The 19,842-nt window shown below is 46.8% G+C and overlaps 1 protein-coding gene and 1 pseudogene across 1 annotated transcript; both read right to left on the bottom strand.

Moving 5' to 3' along the window:
• Positions 1 to 395: 395 nt before the first annotated feature.
• LOC127195139 (40S ribosomal protein S16-like) lies at positions 396 to 821 on the bottom strand. The gene has a single exon (XM_051152563.1). It carries the CDS (start codon positions 819 to 821, stop codon positions 396 to 398), a length of 426 nt encoding a protein of 141 aa, XP_051008520.1.
• An 18,128-nt stretch (positions 822 to 18,949) lies between these two features.
• LOC127195138 (transmembrane protein 258-like) lies at positions 18,950 to 19,260 on the bottom strand (annotated as a pseudogene).
• Positions 19,261 to 19,842: the final 582 nt, after the last annotated feature.

Here is a 19,842-nt window from a genome sequence, read left to right as displayed (position 1 = left end):
CTTGGCCAGGCAGTGGTGGCATACGCCTTTAATCCCAGCACTCAAGAGGCAGAGGCAGGTGGATCTCTGAGTTCGAAGCCAGCCTGGTTTACAAAGTGAGTCCAGGACAGCCAGGGCTGTTAACACAGAGAAACCCTGTCTGGGGGCGGCGGGGGGGGGGGGGGGGGGGGGGGTGCGGGGGTTGTTGGCTGCATTACAGAGCTCAGATGGAGGGTGTGGGCATGTCGGAGGAACAGAGTAGGGCTGGAGGGGAGAGGGGACACAGATATAGAGCCGTGATCTCCCATGCCTGGTCTCCTACTGCTCTGAATTTTTTTTTTTTTTTAAATCCTAGGATGTTTATTACAAAGGTAACCCTGATCCTTGAGGTGGGCTTATCAGTAGGATTTCTGGTACTAAGCACGGGCCCCAGGACCTCCGAACTTTTTGGACTCACAGTGAGGGGGCTCAGCTACAAGCAAAGGGTGAAGATGTCTTTGATCTCCTTCTTTAGAGGCTTCATCCACATATTTTTGGTAATAAGCCACCAGGGCTTTGGAGACGGACTGTCGGATAGCATAGATTTGGGCCACGTGACCATCACTCTTCACACGGACACGGATATCCACACCAGCAAACCTCTCTTTGCCCAAAAGCAAAGCGGGCTCCAGAAGCTTGTACTGCGGCGTGTGCGGCTCGATCATCTCCAAGGAACGTCGGTTCACCTTGAGGAGCCCATTCCCGCGTTTGCGGTGCGCCACGGCTGTGGCTATCTTCTTGTGTCCGAAGTCCGACACAAGACTGCACGGACTGCCGGACTGCCGAGGACCCTTGCACGGCATAGATGCGAATGAGGAACACGAGGTCCTCACTGCGTGGCGCCGTCACCGGAAAAGGCCTGCTCGAATTCTTCAGACTCTTTCTCCTTTTCTGCTTTGGATCCTTGAGATGTCACAGCACTTACGCTCGGGGGTTAAATTACCCTTGCTTTCTTTCAGTGGAAGGAACGTAACTGTGAAGGGGAGGGGGGCATATGGCTTATGGTTGATGATTGCTTTAGGGTACTCTCAGTAAAAATTCCAAGGTGCCAGCTGGGATTCTCAGCAGAAACAGGAAGGTTCTGAGTTTGAATCTAGGGTCGTGTCCCCCCCCCCCCCCCCCCCCCCCCCCCCCGCGACCCAACCTTCCCCTCAATCAGACTGGACAGTGCAACTGTCAGAGGTCAAGTATCCCATTGTGTGACAGGCTAATCCACAACTGGTAAGGCTAGGCATGTGTTTACAGGGTACGTAGAGCATCCAACCATTGCAGGTTGGCACCTGTTCTCGATGCCCTGCCTCAAGGGAGGGTGTTAAGGCAGATTGCCGGGCTCTATAGGGAGGAGGCTTTATCTAGTCCCACTCAGTCTTGGCAAGGCAAGCTCTGTTTTTGCTGTCCTGCCCACAAGGCTGCCGTTAGTAAGGCATATGAGGGAAGGCGCACTTCCTGGGCCCTCCCTGTTCAGAAGTGATAAAGCTACAGGTGAGCCTGGTCAGGTGCCCTTCAAACCCCACGGCCCCATCACTTCACCAGCTCAGGCCCAATAGTGAGATCTGCAGACCTCTGTTTCCAGGTTGTACAGAGTGATTGGACCTGCCCTCTCTCTTCATCTTCCTCAGCTTCAAGAATACACCAGAGCACCTGTCCCAGCCTCTCCAGGGCCCCCGGGGCTCTTCTTCATCACCAATCCTGGCCGCGTCACCAAGCAAATGAAAAGGCTGGCGGGAGGAATCTCAGATGACTCAGTATGGCCCATCCCTCAGGGAGCGAAGCAGTTCAGGAAGACCGCGTGAGACCGGGAGCCAGTAAAGTCAGCCGTGGGATAGATACAGCAGCACCCACCCCCATAACGAGCGCCCCTTAAGACTAACTCTTTTGTACCACAAAAGGGAGGCTCTAATAAACAGGCCCGGAGTCCGGTGATTTCTGAGCTGAGCCGTGTTGTACCACCCGTGCTTTCTCTTCCTTCTGCCTCTGGGGACAGAGCGCTGAAGGAAGAGTGAGTCACTATTTGGCCGTGTCTCCTCTTCAGGATTTTTAATCCCTTAATGTAAGAGAGAATTAGGCAAGAGGATTAAGAGATTAAACAAGATTCGTTACCGATTTCTTAAAAAATTAAGCTCTGGCTCAAAATAACCTACGAGTGAGTAACTGAGAGCAAGCGGAGGAGGGGGCGAGAGCGTGTTGTCCAGGCACAGGAGATGCTATCGAGTGCCTTCTCCATAAATCAACACCCAACAGCAACATGCTTAACAAGCCTCATTAATGTCTCTTCAGCCATGAAGGGAACTTACTGACCCACACCCGGTGGAGGGGATAGGCCCAGCGGAGGTGCTCCGGTCCTGCCATGGGGTAGCCTGGGGTTTCTCTTTATCTGTCACAGGACTGGCCCCTCTCCCAGCGGTGACTCAGCTTTTCCAATCGCCAGCACCGGGCCAAATGCAGGGTTGGTAAGCGCCAGGTCATACTCTTGGGTGGGGGTTAAGAAAGACATTGAAAACCAAAGCCAAACCAGGAACCTTGCTATTCCTTTTGCTCATTGTGTGCGTGTGTGCGCGTGCGTGTGCCTGTGTATGCGTGTGTCTGGGGAGGCCAGAAGTCATCAGGTGTCTTCCATGAATCTTTCCGTCTTAGTTTTTGAGAGAGGGTCTCTCACTGAACCACTACATGGGCTGGTCAGAGAGTCTCAGACATTTTCCTGTCTGTCCCACCAAGTGCTGGATTAGGGGTACATACCAAAGTACTTGTTTTGTGTTGTTTGTTTTTATTTTTATTTTTAAATTTATTTTTTCCCGTTTTTCGAGACAGGGTTTCTCTGTGTGACCTTGATTGTCCTGGACTTACTTTGTAGACCAGGCTGGCCTCGAGTTCACATCGATCCTCCTGCCTCTGCCTCCGGAGTGCTGGGATTAAAGGCATGCGCCTTTGTTTGTTTTTTAAAAGATGGTTGAATTCAGGTTTTCATGCTGTCAAGGCAAGTACCTTACTGGCCCATCTCTCTAGCCCTAGTTGTTTGTTTGTTTTCTAGAAGGTGACAGCATCTCCTGGAACCCAGACTGGTTTCAGAATCACTACGTATAGAGGAAGACCTTGAACTTCTGATCCTCTTGCCTCGACTTCCCTAGTGCTGTGATTACAGGCATTGCCCCACCCCCCCACCCCCCACCATCCCCCCTGCTCCCCAACCCTCAACCCCCACCCCACCCCCAGCCCCATGTCTGCTCTACTGTTGTTTTTTTCAAGACAGGGTTTTTCTGTGTAGCCTTGGCTGTCCTAGAGTAGCTTTGTAGACCAGGCTGGCCTCGAACTCACAGTGATCTGCCTGTCCTTGCCTCCCGAGTGCTAGGACAAAAGGTGTGTGCCACCACTGCCCAGCTACCTCCCACTTCCTGACACTCTTATCTACTTACTATTTCTGTCATCTGCTTCTGTGAGTTGCTTTCCTTCTTACTATGAACCATAGGATGCCTGGCAAGCTTTGAGTGATGCCGGGCATTTACAAATTGCCTTGTTTGTTCTGTAGTTGTTGGATGTGCTGTATTCTTTGTGCGTGTGAGTACATGTGTGCATTTGTGTGTGGAGTTGGCTGCCAGAGGTTGACGTTGAGTGTGTTTCTCTTTCCACCTTTTGAAGCTCAAGGACAATTTTGCTATAGTTCAAAAGGAAACAACAGGGGCCGTACATCTCTGCAGCCACTGGGTACAGAAGAAGAGGACAGAAGTAACGTCTTTTTGAGTTAGAACCCCAAAAGCTGGGAAGCTCAGCAAGGGAGCCTAGCAGCGGGGTAGAAAGGGTGGGTAGGCCAGAGTGTCAGAGAGCGAGAAAGCCCAGAATGTCAGTAGAGGAGATGGGTGCTTACATTTCTGGCCAGTATCTGGAAAGGAAATAGGGAGATGGAGCAATGGCTCAGTGGTTAAGGGCACTGGCTGTTCTCATAGAGAACCCAGTTTGATTCTCAGCACCCTCATGGCAGCTAACAAGTGTCTGTAACTCCAGTCCCAGGGGATCTGATACCTACTTCTAGCTTCTGGGGACATCAGGCATGGGTGTGGTGCACAGAATACATGCAGGCAAGACACCATACACATAAATAATAATAATAATAATAATAATAATGATAATAATGATAATAATAATTATTATTATATATATAATTATTATTATTATTATCATCATTATCATTATTATTATTATTATTATTATTATTATTATTATTATTTTGGAGACAGTGTCCCTCTGTGTTAGCCTTGGCTGTCCTGGACTCCCATTGTAGACAAGGCTGCCCTTGAACTCACAGCGATCCACCTGCTTCTTCCTCTCAAGTGCTGGGATTAAAGGTGTGTGCCACCACACCTGGCAAATTAATTTTTTTTTTTTTTTAAAGAAAAGAAACAGTTAGAAAGGGAAAGATTATTTTCTTATGAGTGAGAACTCAGGAAAGCTGGTGCTCTCAGTAGTGAGGTGAGGTTACTCCACCTGAGGGTAACTGGCTGACTGACTGAGCAACTGAGATAGGGTGTCAGTACGGAGCCCTGGCTAGCCTATCTGTGGTGCTTGGCCCCCACCTCCCAAGTGCTTGGATTGCAGAAGTGAGTCACCACACCTGGGTCCTGGCTCCTTCTGGCTCGCATGTCCATCTGTGCAGTAACCAAGGGGCCTGGTGTCCATGGACGTCAGAGAAGGGCACCAGATGCCCTGCAGCTGGAGTTACAGGCGCTCTTAATGGCTAAACCATCTCTCCAGCCTTTTCCTTGACTTATGTGTCAAGGGGGTCTTCGTTTTATTTTGTGCCCACCCTAGAAGCATGAGGCTGTTGAAGACAGGCCGCCAGGTTGACAACTTCTCTCCGGAAACTAAGGAGACATGCTGCAATGGCTTCTTTCATTTCTTCCGGTTGACGAGGAAGTCGGTTCTCGGTGAACGGCCATTTTTCTGTGGGCAGCCCGTTTTTCTCATTTGGTTGGAGCTCTCCTTTCTCTGGCTGGCCGTGCAGGTGAAATTGTGTGGCTAGGCACGGGCATATTCTCTTCAGGACTTCATTTGCTGTTTCAGCTAGAAAGACTTACTGTGGCGCATGCCACCTCCGAGTACCCCGGTGCCCCAGGGTATGCAGTTGGGAGTGCCCCCAGGAGACCGAGCTCAGCAGCCAGCTGCTCCATGAATGACCTCAGCAGTGCATAACACTGTGTGCCCACAGGTCTCACTCCTTCCTGAGGGCAGATGGCCTCCAGTGAGGCGGGGAAGTGGGGGAGCTAAGTACTACCCTCTTTTGGAGTTAGACTATCCATTTTAGCCTCTAAGCTCCCCGTGATGGGCAGAGCTCATCCTGGTTTGGACGCTGACAGTCCCACATCCTGGGAAACACTAATCCAGGCCAGTGATGGATCCCTTCCCATGGGACTGGCTGACTTCTTTGTTGGCTGGTATCATCTGGCCTCCTCCTGCTGGGTCAGGCTTCCATCCCCCCACACTGTTACTGGAGGAGGCTGGGGAATGTCCCAGAAGCAATGTCCAGGCTCTTTGTGTTGGAGACAGGGCTCAGTGGCTAAGAGCTGGTCTTCCGAAGGACCCCAGTTCCGTTCCTAGCACCACATTAGGTTGCTCAACTCACAGTAACTCCACCTCGAGGGAGATCTGAAGCCCTCTTCTGGCCACTGTAGGTATAGCACCTACACATGCATAGTAACACACAGGCATACACACATACACATAAATAAAATATATGATAAAAATAATCTTTAAAAAGTATAAATTAAGAATGATAGCAAAAGTATAGACAGCATTCCAGAGAATGGAAGCTTTTCTGGGTCTAAGAGAGGTGGGAGGAGCCAATTGCCAAGGGTAGCCCACACACTGGCATGGTGGGTGCATCCTGCAATTTTTAAGCACATTGATACCCGTTACGTGAACACATAAGATGATAAAAAGGGCTTTCTCCATGAGGACAAACTTGCTTCCAATACTGGTTTCGAGCTGACCTTGTTTTAAATCTCTCCTTCCGGGAAATGCCTGAGCCCAAATTACCTGTGGGGAGAGAAGCTGAGTGCCACCCTACCAGGAGAGGCCATGTCACTCCACATGGGCTGTCATTCTCTTTGCCGTCTCTACCTTGGGGTTGATCCTGAGGACATTCCCTAGGGAGTCACAGCCACACTCAGCCTCCATTGCCTTGCAGAGCCCGCCTGATGCTCTCAGGTCTTTTAAAATACAGACACAGTAGCTTCTGCCATATTTCCTTTAAGCCTTCTCAAAGAATTAATACAAATGTAAAATAAGAAAAGGCTCTTGAGAGCTCAGCTCAGTGGTTAAGGGCACTGGCTGCTTTGGTGGAGTCTTAGGTTGTATTCCCAGCACCCGCAGGGTGGCTCACACCATCTGTATATCCAGTTGGGGGGGGCAGGGGTGCTTGGACACTCTCCACTGGCACTGGGCACCCACGAGTACATACATGCGGGCAAACACTCATGAACACGTAAAGTAAAAATAAGTGGATCACTTAAAATGTCTTTAATGATGAGTAAAACAAAGATCTATATTATCCTAAGATAATTGTCTTTCCACACGTGCTGTTCGGAGACACTCGCTGGATTCCATTGTTCAGTTACGCCCAGAAAACCTGTAACCCCTGTATATTCACTGAGCTACTGCATCTGCCTCAGACTTGTAGACTCCCAAATGTCTGTCTTCTGAAGGTTGACGAATGCCTGGAAGGATTTAGCCCTCTCTTGGTGCTCAGTCAGCGCACACAGTGCCTGCCTCTCACTTTCCGTACTGATGCCTGCTAAAGAAGACGCCTCCGAAGTAAAATTAGGATGCCTTAGTGACTCCGTTAGAGGGTGCGCAGTATATATTTATATCTACATGCACACACACTGGCCCGCCAGTCTGCTTCTGGCTCTTAAATGTGCTTGGATTCTGGGAAGCTAAGAGTTATTTCTCTTCTGTATGCTGAGTGCTCCCTCTCCACCTAAGGGCCTTATGCTTAGCAGGCATCTTCCTCCCCACCCCCTTCCTCTTTCTCCTCCTCCTCTTCCACATCTTCCTCTTCTTCTGGTGTTGGGATGAAGCCCAGGGTCTTATGTGTGCCACACCCACAGCCCCTGGATTCTTATACAAACACAACAGATGCTCATGACTGGTGTGGTGGTTGAAATGCGAATGTCCCCCATAGTCTCGGGCACTTGGACACTTAGTCCCCAGCATGAGGTGCTATTTGGGGGAGGTTATAGAAGGTTCTGCCTTGCTGGAGAAATATGTTGCTGGGCTAGGCTTTGAGAGTTCACAGCCTTTCCCCACTCCCAGTTTTCTCATCTTGGTTCTTGCTACTAAAGATGTGAGCTCTCAGATTCCTGCTCCTGCCACTTGCTGCTGTGTCTTCTTGTTCTATGAACTCTTTTTTTAAGTGCTTGCATTTAAAAATTTAAATTATCATAATTTATTCAGATTACATCCCGATTGCTGTCCCCTTGTTTGTATCTTCCTGTTCCCACCCTCCCTCCCTCTTCTGCCCTATTCTTCTCCCCTAGACCTCTGACAGAAGGGGACCTCCTCCCCCATCAAGTGGCCACAGCCTATCAGGTCTCATCAGGACAGCCTGCTTCCCCTTCCTCAGTGTTCCCAGAGGGCCTCCCCACCAAGGGGAAGCGATCAAATCGGGGGCATGAGTATGTGTCAGAGGCAGTCCCCGCTTTCCCAACAACTGTGGAGAATGAACTGTCCTTTGGCTAGATCTGAACAGGGGTCTAGGTTTGCTGCATGCATTGCCCTTGGTTGGTGCAACAGTTTGTGGAGGCCCCCCTGGATCCAGATCCACCAGCCTTGATGGTCTCCGTAACCCTCTGGGTCCTTCTGTCCAGCTATTCTATTCCTATCTCACCATCCCACCCAGCAGTGAGTCTCAGCATCTGTCCTGATCCCCCACTGGGTGGAGTCTCTCAGAGGACATCTACGTTGGGCTAATATCCACTTATAAGTGAGTATATACCATGTGTGTCTTTCTGGGTCTGGGTTACCTCACTCAGGATGACCATTTCTAGTTCCATCCATTTGCCTGAAAATTTGGAGATTTCCTTGTTTTTGACAGCTGAGTAGTATTCCATTGTGTAAATGTACCACAGCTTCTTTATCCATTCTTCAGTTGAGGGACACCTAGGTTGTTTCCAGATCCTGGCTATTACGAATAAGGCTGCTATGAACATAGTTGAGCAAATGACCTTGTCGTAGACTCTTAATTCTCTGCAGCTGGAAGCCAAAATGAACTCTCCCTTCTGTAGGGTACCTTGGTCATGGTGCTTTCTCATAGCAGCAGAGAAGTAACTAATACTGATAGATACCCCTGGGTGTGTGACAGATGTATTAGTTACTGCCCCCATTGCTGCCACCAAAATGAGTGACAAGAAGCAACTTAGGGAGGGAACGTTTATGTGTCTCACAGTGTAGGAAGACAAATTATTCTTTCTATATTAACTAACGTAGTAAATTATTATGGCAACAGTTTTCTCTAACTAGCTAGTTTGCCAATGACTGACACTGAAAGACTATGATTTACTATTAAGTTGTAAGCACTATGCTGGGCAGATTCTGAGCTACTCTAATCCTAGTACCTTTAATTTTTTTTTTTTTACACAATTTATTTATTATTATGTATTCCGTGCTCTGCCTGCATGTACACCTGCAGGCCAGAAGAGGGCATCAGATCATGTTTCTAGATGGTTGTGAGCCACCATGTGGTTGCTGGGAATTGAACTCAGTACCTCTGGAAGAGCAGTCAGTGCTCTTAACCTCTCAGCCATCTCTCCAGCCCCCTAGTACCATTAAAACCCACATAAAAGCTAATCACTTGCCAATCTGATGATTCCAGGGGCGGCTCCTGCTCTACCCATCTGTCCTTATGGCCGTGTAGTCACCTCCATCTTGCCTTATTGCAACTCCTCCCTCTCCAGCTTCCTCCCCTCCTGTTGCTCTGCTGCTTTCCCTTCCTGGAACCCAAGTCCTGGGTCACCTGAAACTCTGCCTCCTTCTCTTCTCCCAGTCATAGGCTTCAGCATCGTTGTTTAGCCAATCAGGGATAATTGGGGAGCATTCCTTATCATCAAATGGTTACAGGGGACAGTTCAACATTCATAACAATGCCCATGGCAGGAACCAGATCTCTAGGCACAAACACAGTTGGACCTTCCTCCAACATCATGGTGAGAGGACACAGTGGGAGTAGACACAGGAACAGGAGTTTGAGGCAGCTGGTCACATCGCTTCAGCCGACCAGAAGCCGAAGGACAGCCATAGGCTATAGAATTTCCAAGCTTACCTTCAGTGGTTCGTTTTCTCCTGGTGAGGCTCTGCCTCTTAAAACTTTCATACTAATGCTTGCTGCCTTGCTCATGTTCGCCTTAGCTAGCTTTCTCATGTGACACAGGACCACCTGCCTAGGGAATGGTGCAGCCCACATGGGCTGGGCTCCCCCACGTCAATTAACAATCAAGACAGCCTCCCCACCAGTAGACAAGCATCCGGTCAATCTGATCTGGGCAGTCCCTCAATTGAAATTCCCTTCTAAGGTGACTCTGGGTTGCATCAAGTTGACAGAGCTCACTGTGACAGTAATGTTTGGTTTCAGTACACAGTGTAACCATCAATGACCAAGTCATTAAGCAAATAGCAGGAGAAGTCACTCACCCGGACCATCCTCCTGGCCTGGGACCATAGCTCTGAAGCTTATTTCCCCAAAACTTGATTTAAGCAAATGCAAAACTGACTGTAAGATCTAAAAGGGGAAAATATCTAACACTATATATATTTTTTTTAAAAAAATTTTTAAAAGTAAGATGTAGTTATTTTTATTTAAGATGGTTCCACATCTTGGAGACATTTGCATTTTCTTCTCTCCCCATTTTAAAGCTCATTTCCTGAATAATGTTCAGAAGATTTACCCGTGAAACGCTCTCCAAGCTTATATCTCATGACTCATCAGTTTATTGTTTGTTTAAATATCAGCCCCGAGAAGCTGGCTTACACACGAATGTTCATCTGGGTTTCCCTTCTGATTTACTTCAGGGCTGACATGGGGACGAATGAAAAAAGACTCGGAGTGGACATGTTTGCTGTGTCCCTTGAGCAGCAGAGAGTCCCCATAAGAGTCGTGTGAAGCTACATGGGCGACCTCCTCCATGGCTATGCTCCTACACAGAAGTGGGGTTGGTAGCCAGAAGGACCGCCCAGCCTGTAGCCATTGCTCAGGAAACAAGACTAAAGCCCGGAGAAGGAAAACCACTGGCTCCGAATTGCTGGAAGCTGGGAGCAAGGGCTGGAGTAGAGTTTGAATCTGAGGCTTCTCCTCCTCTCTCCTGCCTTGCTTTGTTTGTTTGCTTTATTTTTTGAGATAGGGCTTCAATATGCAGCCCAGCCTAGATTGGAACTCACTCTGTAGACCAGGCTGGCCTTGAACTCACAGAGCTCTGCCACGGCCTCGTGAGTGCTGAGATTAGAGGTGTGTGCTACCATGCCTGGCACCTGCTGTTTTTGTTTGTTTGTTTTGTTTGTTTTGTTTTTTGAGACAGGGTTTCTCTGTGTAGCCTTGGCTGTCCTGGACTCACTTTGTAGACCAGACTGGCCTCAAACTTACAGTGATTCGCCTGCCTCTGCCTCCCAAGTTCTGGGATTAAAGGCATGCGCCACCACTGCCTGGCTTGGCACCTGCTTTTTTGTTTGTTTGTTTGTTTTCAAATCCTTCTTTCCTCCTGCTTTCCTCCTCTTTTAAAAAAATTTTTCTTTTTTGCATGTGTGTCTGTGGAGGTGTGTATACATGTTTGCATGTGAGTGGCGTGTGTGTGTGTGTGTGTGTGTGTGTGTGTGTGTGTGTGTGTGTGTGTGTGTGTAGGCCAGAGGCTTGACATTAGGTAATGAGGAATACTAAAAGTGGCATTCTTCACTCATAAATGCTAACATCTGGATAACCACTGAAGATGCTACGCTAAAGGAAAGTGTTTGGACCCAAAGGACACATACTGAGTTTTGATTTTCAAAATACTCAGAATAAACACATCTGTCGAACTAGAAAGACTGTTGTTGGTTGGTTGCCCAGGGCCAGGGGCAGAGAGACGGAGAATGAAGATGTATAGGTGTGTTTGCTACTGCTTTAATGCTGTGCTCATAGACCCTGATTGAAACGGCTCATAGGAGCCGGGCGTGGTGGTGCACGCCTTTAGTCCCAGCACTCGGGAAGCAGAGGCAGACGGATCTCTGTGAGTTCGAGGCCAGCCTGGTCTACAAACTGAGTTCCAGGACAGTCAGGGCTATTACACAGAGAAACCCTGTCTTGAAAAAACACCCCCCCCCCCAAAAAAAAAAACAGCTTAAGAGAAAGAAGATGATTCTGGCTCACAGACTGAGAGAGTTTCAGCTGACCGTTGTGGGGAGCTGCAGCAGTGGGAGGTGGGAGCAACGTCTCCTGTCTTAGAAGACCAGGAAGAGGAGATTAACTGGAATCAGGAGCTGGGTTAGGACTTCAAATTCTGGTCTCTAGTGACCTGCTTCTGCCAGCCAGGACTTCCCTGCAAAAGCATCAAAACCTGGACCACAAACATCCAAAACATCCATAACATAGTGCCATCATGCCGGCTCCCTTGAGATGTGTGTGTGTGTGTGTGTGTGTGTGTGTGTGTGTGTGTGTGTGTGCGGAAGGGGAGCAGGGCTCAGATTCTGGAGCTAGCTAATGGCAATGGATGAATAACACTATGGATGTAGTGCCACTAGTGGAAATTTTATGTTACAAGTATCTCTTTTTAAAGGTTTCTTTTTATTTTTTTCAGAATTATGTATGTGTGCGAGGGGAAGAGGGCAGAAGAGGAAAATGGAGGGTGAGAACGGGAAGTTAGAAGTGAGGGGATAACAATTGGGATGTAATGTAAATAAATTATAATAAATTTAAAAAATTATGTACATGTGTCTGTACATGAGGGTAGGTGTCCATGGAGGGCAGAAGAGAGATGTTGGAACCCCTGGATCTAGAGTCACAGGTAATTGTGAGTCACCCAACCCTATGGCTGGAAATGCAGCATCTCTACTAGAGTGGTACTTGCTCTAAATGACTGAGCCATCTCTGCAGCACGGCATTTGGGAGGCAGAGGCAGGCAGAGCTCTGTAAGTTCAAGGTCAGCCTGCTCTGCACAGAGAGAACCTGTCTCAAAACCACGGTGGTGGGGGGAGTATTTTTCCTTCCCGTGTGTGTGTGTGTGTGTGTGTGTGTGTGTGTGTGTGTGTGTGTCTGTGTGTGCAGGTGCCCATAGAAACCGTAAGAGGGTGTCAGATCTCCTGGAGCTGGAATCACAGCAGTCTGTGGGTCACCCTAGTGCTGGGAACTCAGGTCCTCTTCAAGAACAGCATGCACTCTCAGCGACTGTGCTCTCAGCCCAGACCCTGAACTTCTAATTCATTTTTGCCTGCACCTTCAGAGTGCTGGGATCACAGGTGTACACTGCCGTGCCCAGTTTACACAGGGCTTGCGGGGGGGGGGGGGGTCAAACCTGGGCCTCTATCCATGCTAGGAGAACACTTTGCCAACTATAGCCTTGATTTTCTAATAAATACCCAGGTTTACTTTCAGATTGCAGTTTTATTATTAGGAGCGATCTTTTATATAGATATGTGTACACACACACACACACACACGCTTTTATACAGATTATTCAATGAACTTTTTGCTCATGTACTTTGTTAATTTTTCTTCCAAGTATAGATCTTCATTGGTCTTTTTGTGTTGATTTACTGTGATTCTTTATGTATCTGGATAATTGGCCCATGTCTGTGGTCTAAGCTGCAATCATAGCTTCCTAGGTTCTCGTTTGTCTTTTCACATAAGTGTGGCTTGTCTTCTGGTAGCATCATAGTCCGAGCTGGTCTTAAGTTCACGGTGGTCTTCCTGTCTCTGTCTTCGAGTTCCAGGAATACAGACATGTGACATCTTGCTGTCTTAACACTTTACTTTTTAATCAGAATTTTAAAATTATATTTATTTTTTTTTCAAGACAAGGTTTCTCTGTCCGACTTATAGTTGTGTTTTTAAACATATGCATTTATATTATTACACATAAATAAAACAAACTACATACAGCAGAAAGAACCATGAAACAATCAGGAATTATATAAATGTTACATTTTTAAAAAAATATTTTTATTTAATTTTAATTTATGTGTGTTGGTGTGAGGGTGCCAGATCTTGGAGTTACACACAGTTGTGAGCTGCCATGTGGGTGCTAGGAATTGAACCCAGGTCCTTTCAAAGAGCAGGCAGTGCTCTTAACCACTGAGCCATCTCTCCAGCCCCATAAATGTTACATTTATACGGACTTGGCTATTTGTATTTGGCAAATCTTAACACTTTTTAATGGGACAAGCAAGATGGCACCGTGGAAGCCGAGCAGTGATGGCGCATGCCTTTAATCCCAGCACTCAGGCGCCAGAGGCAGGTGGATCGCTGTGAGTTCGAGGTCAGCCTGGTCTACAAAGCGAGTCCAGGACAGCCAAGGCTACACAGAGAAACCCTGGGTAAGAGCATCTGCTGCCAAGCCTTATGACCTGAGTTCGATCCCTGGAGCCCGTATGGTTAAAAGCAAGAAGTCTCTGGACTCCGTGTGTACATCACACTTACTACCATCCCCCATTATTTTAGTTAACAATGAGAAGTTATAGACTTTTGTCCCAAATTCTTGTATGTGGTTGACCCTTCACTTAGTATGGTCCTCTGTTAGCCTCACACACAGCGCCTGCAACTGATGAGACCGCTGAGCATGTTTGGATATCTGATTGGGCTAGCTCTGATATCTGATTGGGCTAGCTCTGTCACGCTGAGCTTCATTTCAGACTCTTGCTGCTTATTCTTGTTTATTTACTTGAATGGATTTTGAAACTTTTTTTTTTTTTTCAGGGAAGGCATTGGTAACTTTTTCAAAATCAGGTTAAACTGAGCAGCAGGGGTGCCTCAGTGGTTAAGAGCACTGGCTTCCGTTCCTGAGGGCCTGGATTTGATTCCCTGCACCCACCTGGAGGCTCACAACTGTTTGTAACTCCAGTTCTAGGGGGTCCAGTGCCCTCTTCTGGTCTCTGCAGGTGCCAGGCACCCATGTGGTGCACAGACACACATGCAGGAAAAATACCCGTAAACATAAAATTGTAGGCATAAGTTTTTTGTATAGTTTAAATACTGATTTCCTGTCTAAATGGTGTGTAAACTCTGCTCCCCAATTGTCCCCCTGATATGTCAATAAAGCAGCTTACAGCCAATCGATGAGCAGGAGAGAGAATAGGGCTGGACTTCCTGCCAGCCAGGCGGGGAGGAGTTAGGAGAGGAAGCTGGGGATTCAGCCATGCCAGAGGGCCAAGAACATCAGGAGGGAGGAGCCAGAGCTGAGGAAAGCTACAAAGCGCAAGTATCGCTGGGGTGTTTGCTGGGAGTAAGACAGTTAAGAATAGACTTAAACTGCTCAGATTGTGTTGTGAAGCCTTGTGTTATAAAAGAGTCTCAATTATTTGTGTGGTAGCTGGGTTAAGAACCTATGAGAAACAAACACAGTTATATAAAAATAGCTTCAACATAAAATAAAGTAAAAAATTTAAACAGCCAGGAAAAATGGCACACGCCCTTTAAAAAAAAGATGAGGTTAAATTTATAAATTGACTTACAGAGAACAGATATTTAATTTTAATATTTTTATGTGCACGAATGTTTTGCCTGCATGTATGGCTGTGCACTGTGTAGGCGGTGTGTCAGTGGAGGCGAGAAGAAACATCAGATCTCCTCGGCTGTGGCTGCTGGGAACCAAACCTGGGTCCTTCGTATGAGCGGTGCTCTTAACTATTCACCCATGGATCTAGCCCAAGAGAACGGACTTTTTAAATTATTTTTTAATTTTATGTATATGAGTGCTGTATTTGCCATGTACACCTGCATGCCAGAAAAGGGCATCAGATCTCATTATAAATGGTTGCAAGCCACGATATGGTAGGATGTGGTCCCTGGGAATTGAACTCAGGTCCTCTGGAAGAGCAGCCAGTGCTCTTAACCACGAAGTCATCTCTCCAGCGCCGAGAAATAACCGGATAATAGTCGGTCTTTCGGTTCAATCGGATGTTTGAGGTCTATTCTCCTGTTTTGAAGTTATCTACTTGTTTCTCTTTCTTCTCTGTGTAGCTCTGGCTGTCCTGGAACTCTCTCTGTAGACCAGGGTGGCCACTGTTCTCTGTTCCTGCTTCCGTTGGTGTGGATGGGGTTTTATATTCCATTTCGTTATTTGACTAGAGTCCTTTTTAGTCCTTTTTCACTATGTGTAACTGGAAGAAAGGGGGGAAGGAAGGATTTAACTGACTGAACGATTACACATCATAGTCAAGGGAGTCAAGGCAGGAACTGAAGGCAGGTGCTTTACGCAGGGATGGCAGAATGCTGCTCTCTACCTTGCCTTAAGCCTCATTTTCTTTTGTTTTGTTTTTGTTTTGGGGACTGAGGTGTGTATCAGCTTTATTCCTACAGCGTTGGTATCGAGTCAGAGCGACGTGCCTGCTAGGCGAGTACTCTGTGAACCCAGCTCCGTTCTCAGCTACTCTTAGAGTTTTTGTATTTTTCTCTCATCTAATTGCATTTGTGCCTCAGCTCAGAATGCTGTTTTTGGTTTTTCGAGACAGGGTCTCGTCTCTCTGTGTAGCCTTGGCTGTCCTGGACTCGCTTTGTAGACCAGGCTGGCCTCGAACTCACAGCGATCTGCCTGCCTCTGCCTCCCGAGTGCTGGGATTAAAGGATTAAAGGATTAAAAGGCGCTGGCTGGGCGTGGTGGCGCACACCTGTAATCCTAGCACTCGGGAGGCAGATTGCTGTGAGTTCGAGGCCAGCCTGGTCTACAAAGTGAGTCCAAGACAGCCAAGCCTACACAGAGAGACCCTGTCTCAAAAAACACCAAAAAAAAAAAAAAAAAAAAAAGGTTCTGAGGCTTGAGAGCTGGCTCAGCAGTTAGGAGCACTGGCTGCTCTTCTAGAGGACCTGGGTTCAATTCCCAGCACCCACATGGCAGCTCACACCTGCCTGTAACACTAGTTCTAGGGGTCCTGCATCCTCTTCTGACCTTGGCAGGCACCAGGTATGCATGTTGTACAGACATACATGCAGGCGGTACACTCATATATGTGAAATAATAACGAGAATACTAAATGAATAGATGGCATAGAATCTGGTCTCTGGCCTAGTAAATACCTGCGGGGAAGTTGCATATACTTCATGAGGATTTTCTCTCTCTTTTGTTTTTGTTTTTGTTTTTCAAGACAGAGTTTCTCTGTGTAGCCTTGGCTGACCTAGACTTACTTTGTAGACCAGGCTGGCCTTGAACTCAGATAAATCCGCCTGCCTCTGCCTCCCGAGTGCTGGGATTGAAGGTGTGCGCCACCAAGGCTGACCTTTTGGTTCTTTGCTTTGTGCAGTCTCTGAGGGTTTGGGTATCAATGTCATATCTGCTCTGGAGTCATTTAAAAATAAATGACTGGGGCATCTCAGAAAGCACGGGCTGTGTGAAGTACGTCGCACACCAACCGGTTACTAGTGACACCCCTCCCCCCAGGGCTCTTGGCTGGGCTCAAACACAGGACTTTGCACATCCTGGGCAAGTCTCTAACTGGAAGCTACACCGCAGCCCTCCTTCGGGACTCTGCTGCGTCATGTTTTGGTACGTTAGCCATGTGTGGGTTTCCTAGCCATCTCTCCCACCTTGGGAGGAATTTCCTGGCAAAGCCTGTGAAAATGAAAACACGGAGGCAGAAAAGCTGCCGCCCCGGCTTTTCATCAGCCAGTTTGTTTTTCACGCATCACTTCTGTGGTGTTTTTTTACTTATTACCTTTGCAACACTCATTTTTTAAAAACGTATATTTTTACATGGAAGGCAAATCTATTTTCCCTTGCCTTGCATCCCCGAAGACTATTAGCTGACATACCCGGTCTCCTCCATACTCGAAACAGCTGTGATGACTCAAGTATCAAGTAGCACACAAGATACTGGAATATTTGGCAATGCTAAAGTAATTAAAACTGCATGGTTTGGGTGTAGAAGTAGATAAATAGGTAAATGGTATGGAATGGAAGTCAGAGGACTAGATATGTACGTGTATAAAATTAATGCTGGGGCACAGCAAGGTGGTTCAGTGGTTAGGGCCACTTGTTGGCTTTGCAGAGGGCCCATGTTCAATTCCCAGTACCCATGTGGTGGCTCATGACTAGCCATAGTTCCAACTGCAGAGAATTTAATGTGCTCTTCTGGTCCTGCGGATACTGCACACAGGTAATGCACAGACAAATACTCAGGCAGAACACTCATACACAGAATAAAAAAGAAATAAGTCGTTTTCAAATATGAATGTTCGTGAAGAATATTGGCATAATCTCACACTCAATGGTATTGAAATAAAAGTATTTGGCAACACTGTTAGTAGTGATTTGTTGCTTAGTATTATAAATGTATTAATTAGTAGCAGACTATTAGGGATAATAAATAGCATCTCATTCTTAAAACTGTTGCAACATAGATTAAATGGGAAAACTTTCAGAAACCTCCAAAGTCACAAAATTACTCAATGAAAAAAAAATTGTAGCTTGTAATCAACGAAGGGCAGAGCCTCTGCAGCAAAACACATATGCAGACATAAATATACAAGAACAAACACGGGCACACACGCGTGACCACATTCAACTATAGGCAAATCGCTGTAAGGGAATAAATTTTTAAAAGATTTATTTACTTTTTATATATATAGTGTTCTGCCTGCATGTACATCTGCACACCAGAAGAGGGCACCAGATCTCATTATAGATGGTTAGGAGCTACCATGTGGTTGCTGGGAATTGAACTCAGGACTTTTGAAAGAGCAGCCAGTGCTCTTAACCCCTGAGCCATCTCTCTAGCCCCATGTAAGAAAGATGTTTAAAGCTAAGACATGCCTCATGATACAAAAAGTCTTACAGGAAGGGTTCTTAAACATGACTATGTGGAAACGAACTTTTATAAAAGTATCTTTTATCTTTTTTGTTTTTCCAGACAGGGTTTCTCTGTGTAGCCTTGGCTATCCTAGACTTACTTTGTACACCAGGCTGGCCTCGAATTCACAGAGATCCACCTGCCTCTGCCTCCCTGAGTGCTGGGATTAAAGGCGCGCACCACCACACCCAGTATAAAAGTGTCTTTTATTTGCCTGAATTCCTTTCTCAGAGGCTTACTGCTGAATAAGCTCACCCTTTCTAGCTCTTTCAGAACTCTGGCTGGCTGGTTCAACTTAGCTTTTCCGGTTCAAAGCTCCTCTCCAAGCTGACTGATTCAAACTGGCTCCTCTCCCTTCTGACTGAATTGCTCTGCTTGGCAGCACGCTAACTTTGGCAGTCTGTTCTCATCTTCTGGCTCCTTCTCATTCTGTGGCTCCTTCTGTCTTCACCTGTGTCTCGCTTGTTCTCTCTTCCACCTGTCTTGGTACAACTCTCCCGTTAAAGCTGCCCCTCCTTCTGGCTGCTCTCTTTTAAGTCACTTCTCCTTCCTCTCTGTTCTTGTGAGACTTGGACATATCCTATTCTGTCAAATCTTTCTCTGAGTCATCATTGTGTTTGCTACTTAATTACACATCACTGTCAGACATGGGCACTTCCTTCTTCGTTGCTTGGAAGGACGTGTCTGCATTCCAGCCAGAGTAGCCCAGTTGGTGGATTAAAATCCCTCTACAAACTTTAGGTTGGCATGGGTGATACACCCTGAAAAGCCAGCACTCAGGATGCTGAGGCAGAAGAACCAAGAATTCAAGACTAGCCTGGCCTACACAGTTAAATTCTGTTCCCCTAGAATTAATTAAGTAATTAGTTAATTAAGTAATTTTGTCATACGTCTGCCTTTATTGGAAACAGAAGGTGGAACAAATGTAGCAATGGTAAAAAAAAAAAAAATTTACAAAAGCAAGGACTTGGTGAGCTTCCTGGTGGGCACCCTTGGGGACTCAGGCATAGATGCCAACCCAGAGCAGGAGGAACAGGACTCCAAAGCCCATGAAGAGTGAGGTCACCAAGGAGACTAGGAGCTCTTAGTAGATGCTACGTGTGCACGTGGTAAGTGGTCGTAAAGGAAGACCCAGGCAGCACAGAACGTGCCGATGGCCAGAAGCGCCACAGTCAGGTGTGGGAAGACAGCCAGGGTCGCCGGGCTGGTACACCTGCTCATGGACTCGAGCTCCATTTGGCCCCGCACAGGATAAACCACCATTCTGCCACCAGAAGAACATGCCAGCAGGAGCTCCCCTAGAATTTAAATAAACAAATACCTAGTGTTTTTTTAAACACCAAAACCCAAGATCAAAGAAATTACAAGAAGCTAGAAAAAAGTCTAAGGTCACATACAGTCACAGGGGCTGAACATTGGTGCAGAATGCATGGCTGGGCTCAATTTACTGTACTGGGCATAGTGTGAAAATCAGCTATAATTTTCTTGTGGTCTTTTGCTAGCTCTTGGATATTATGTATTTAACGTTTAAGAAAACAGGGACTAGCTAGTGTGCAAAGCCATTTATTACTAAATTTAAGAATCTGAATTTGATTCTCAAGACACAAATAGTAAAACGAAAGACACAAATAGCAAAACGAAAGAATTGGTTGTGTGTTGTTTTCTGATCACACACACACACACACACACACATACACACAGAGACATACAGACACACTAACACGGAGACAGACACACAGACAGACACACAGATACAATGTAATAAAAATAAATAAGACAAAATTTAAAAGCGTCAACTTCAAACTTCCCGGTTCATTT

The sequence above is a fragment of the Acomys russatus genome, chromosome 11 (assembly GCF_903995435.1).
Source record: "Acomys russatus chromosome 11, mAcoRus1.1, whole genome shotgun sequence".
Taxonomy (NCBI): domain Eukaryota; kingdom Metazoa; phylum Chordata; class Mammalia; order Rodentia; family Muridae; genus Acomys; species Acomys russatus.
This window is presented reverse-complemented; position numbering and strand designations above follow the sequence as displayed.

Bases quoted from the DNA above. Each gene is read 5' to 3' on its own strand.
- LOC127195139 (XM_051152563.1), bottom strand. From the start codon at position 821: ATGCCGTGCAAGGGTCCTCGGCAGTCCGGCAGTCCGTGCAGTCTTGTG.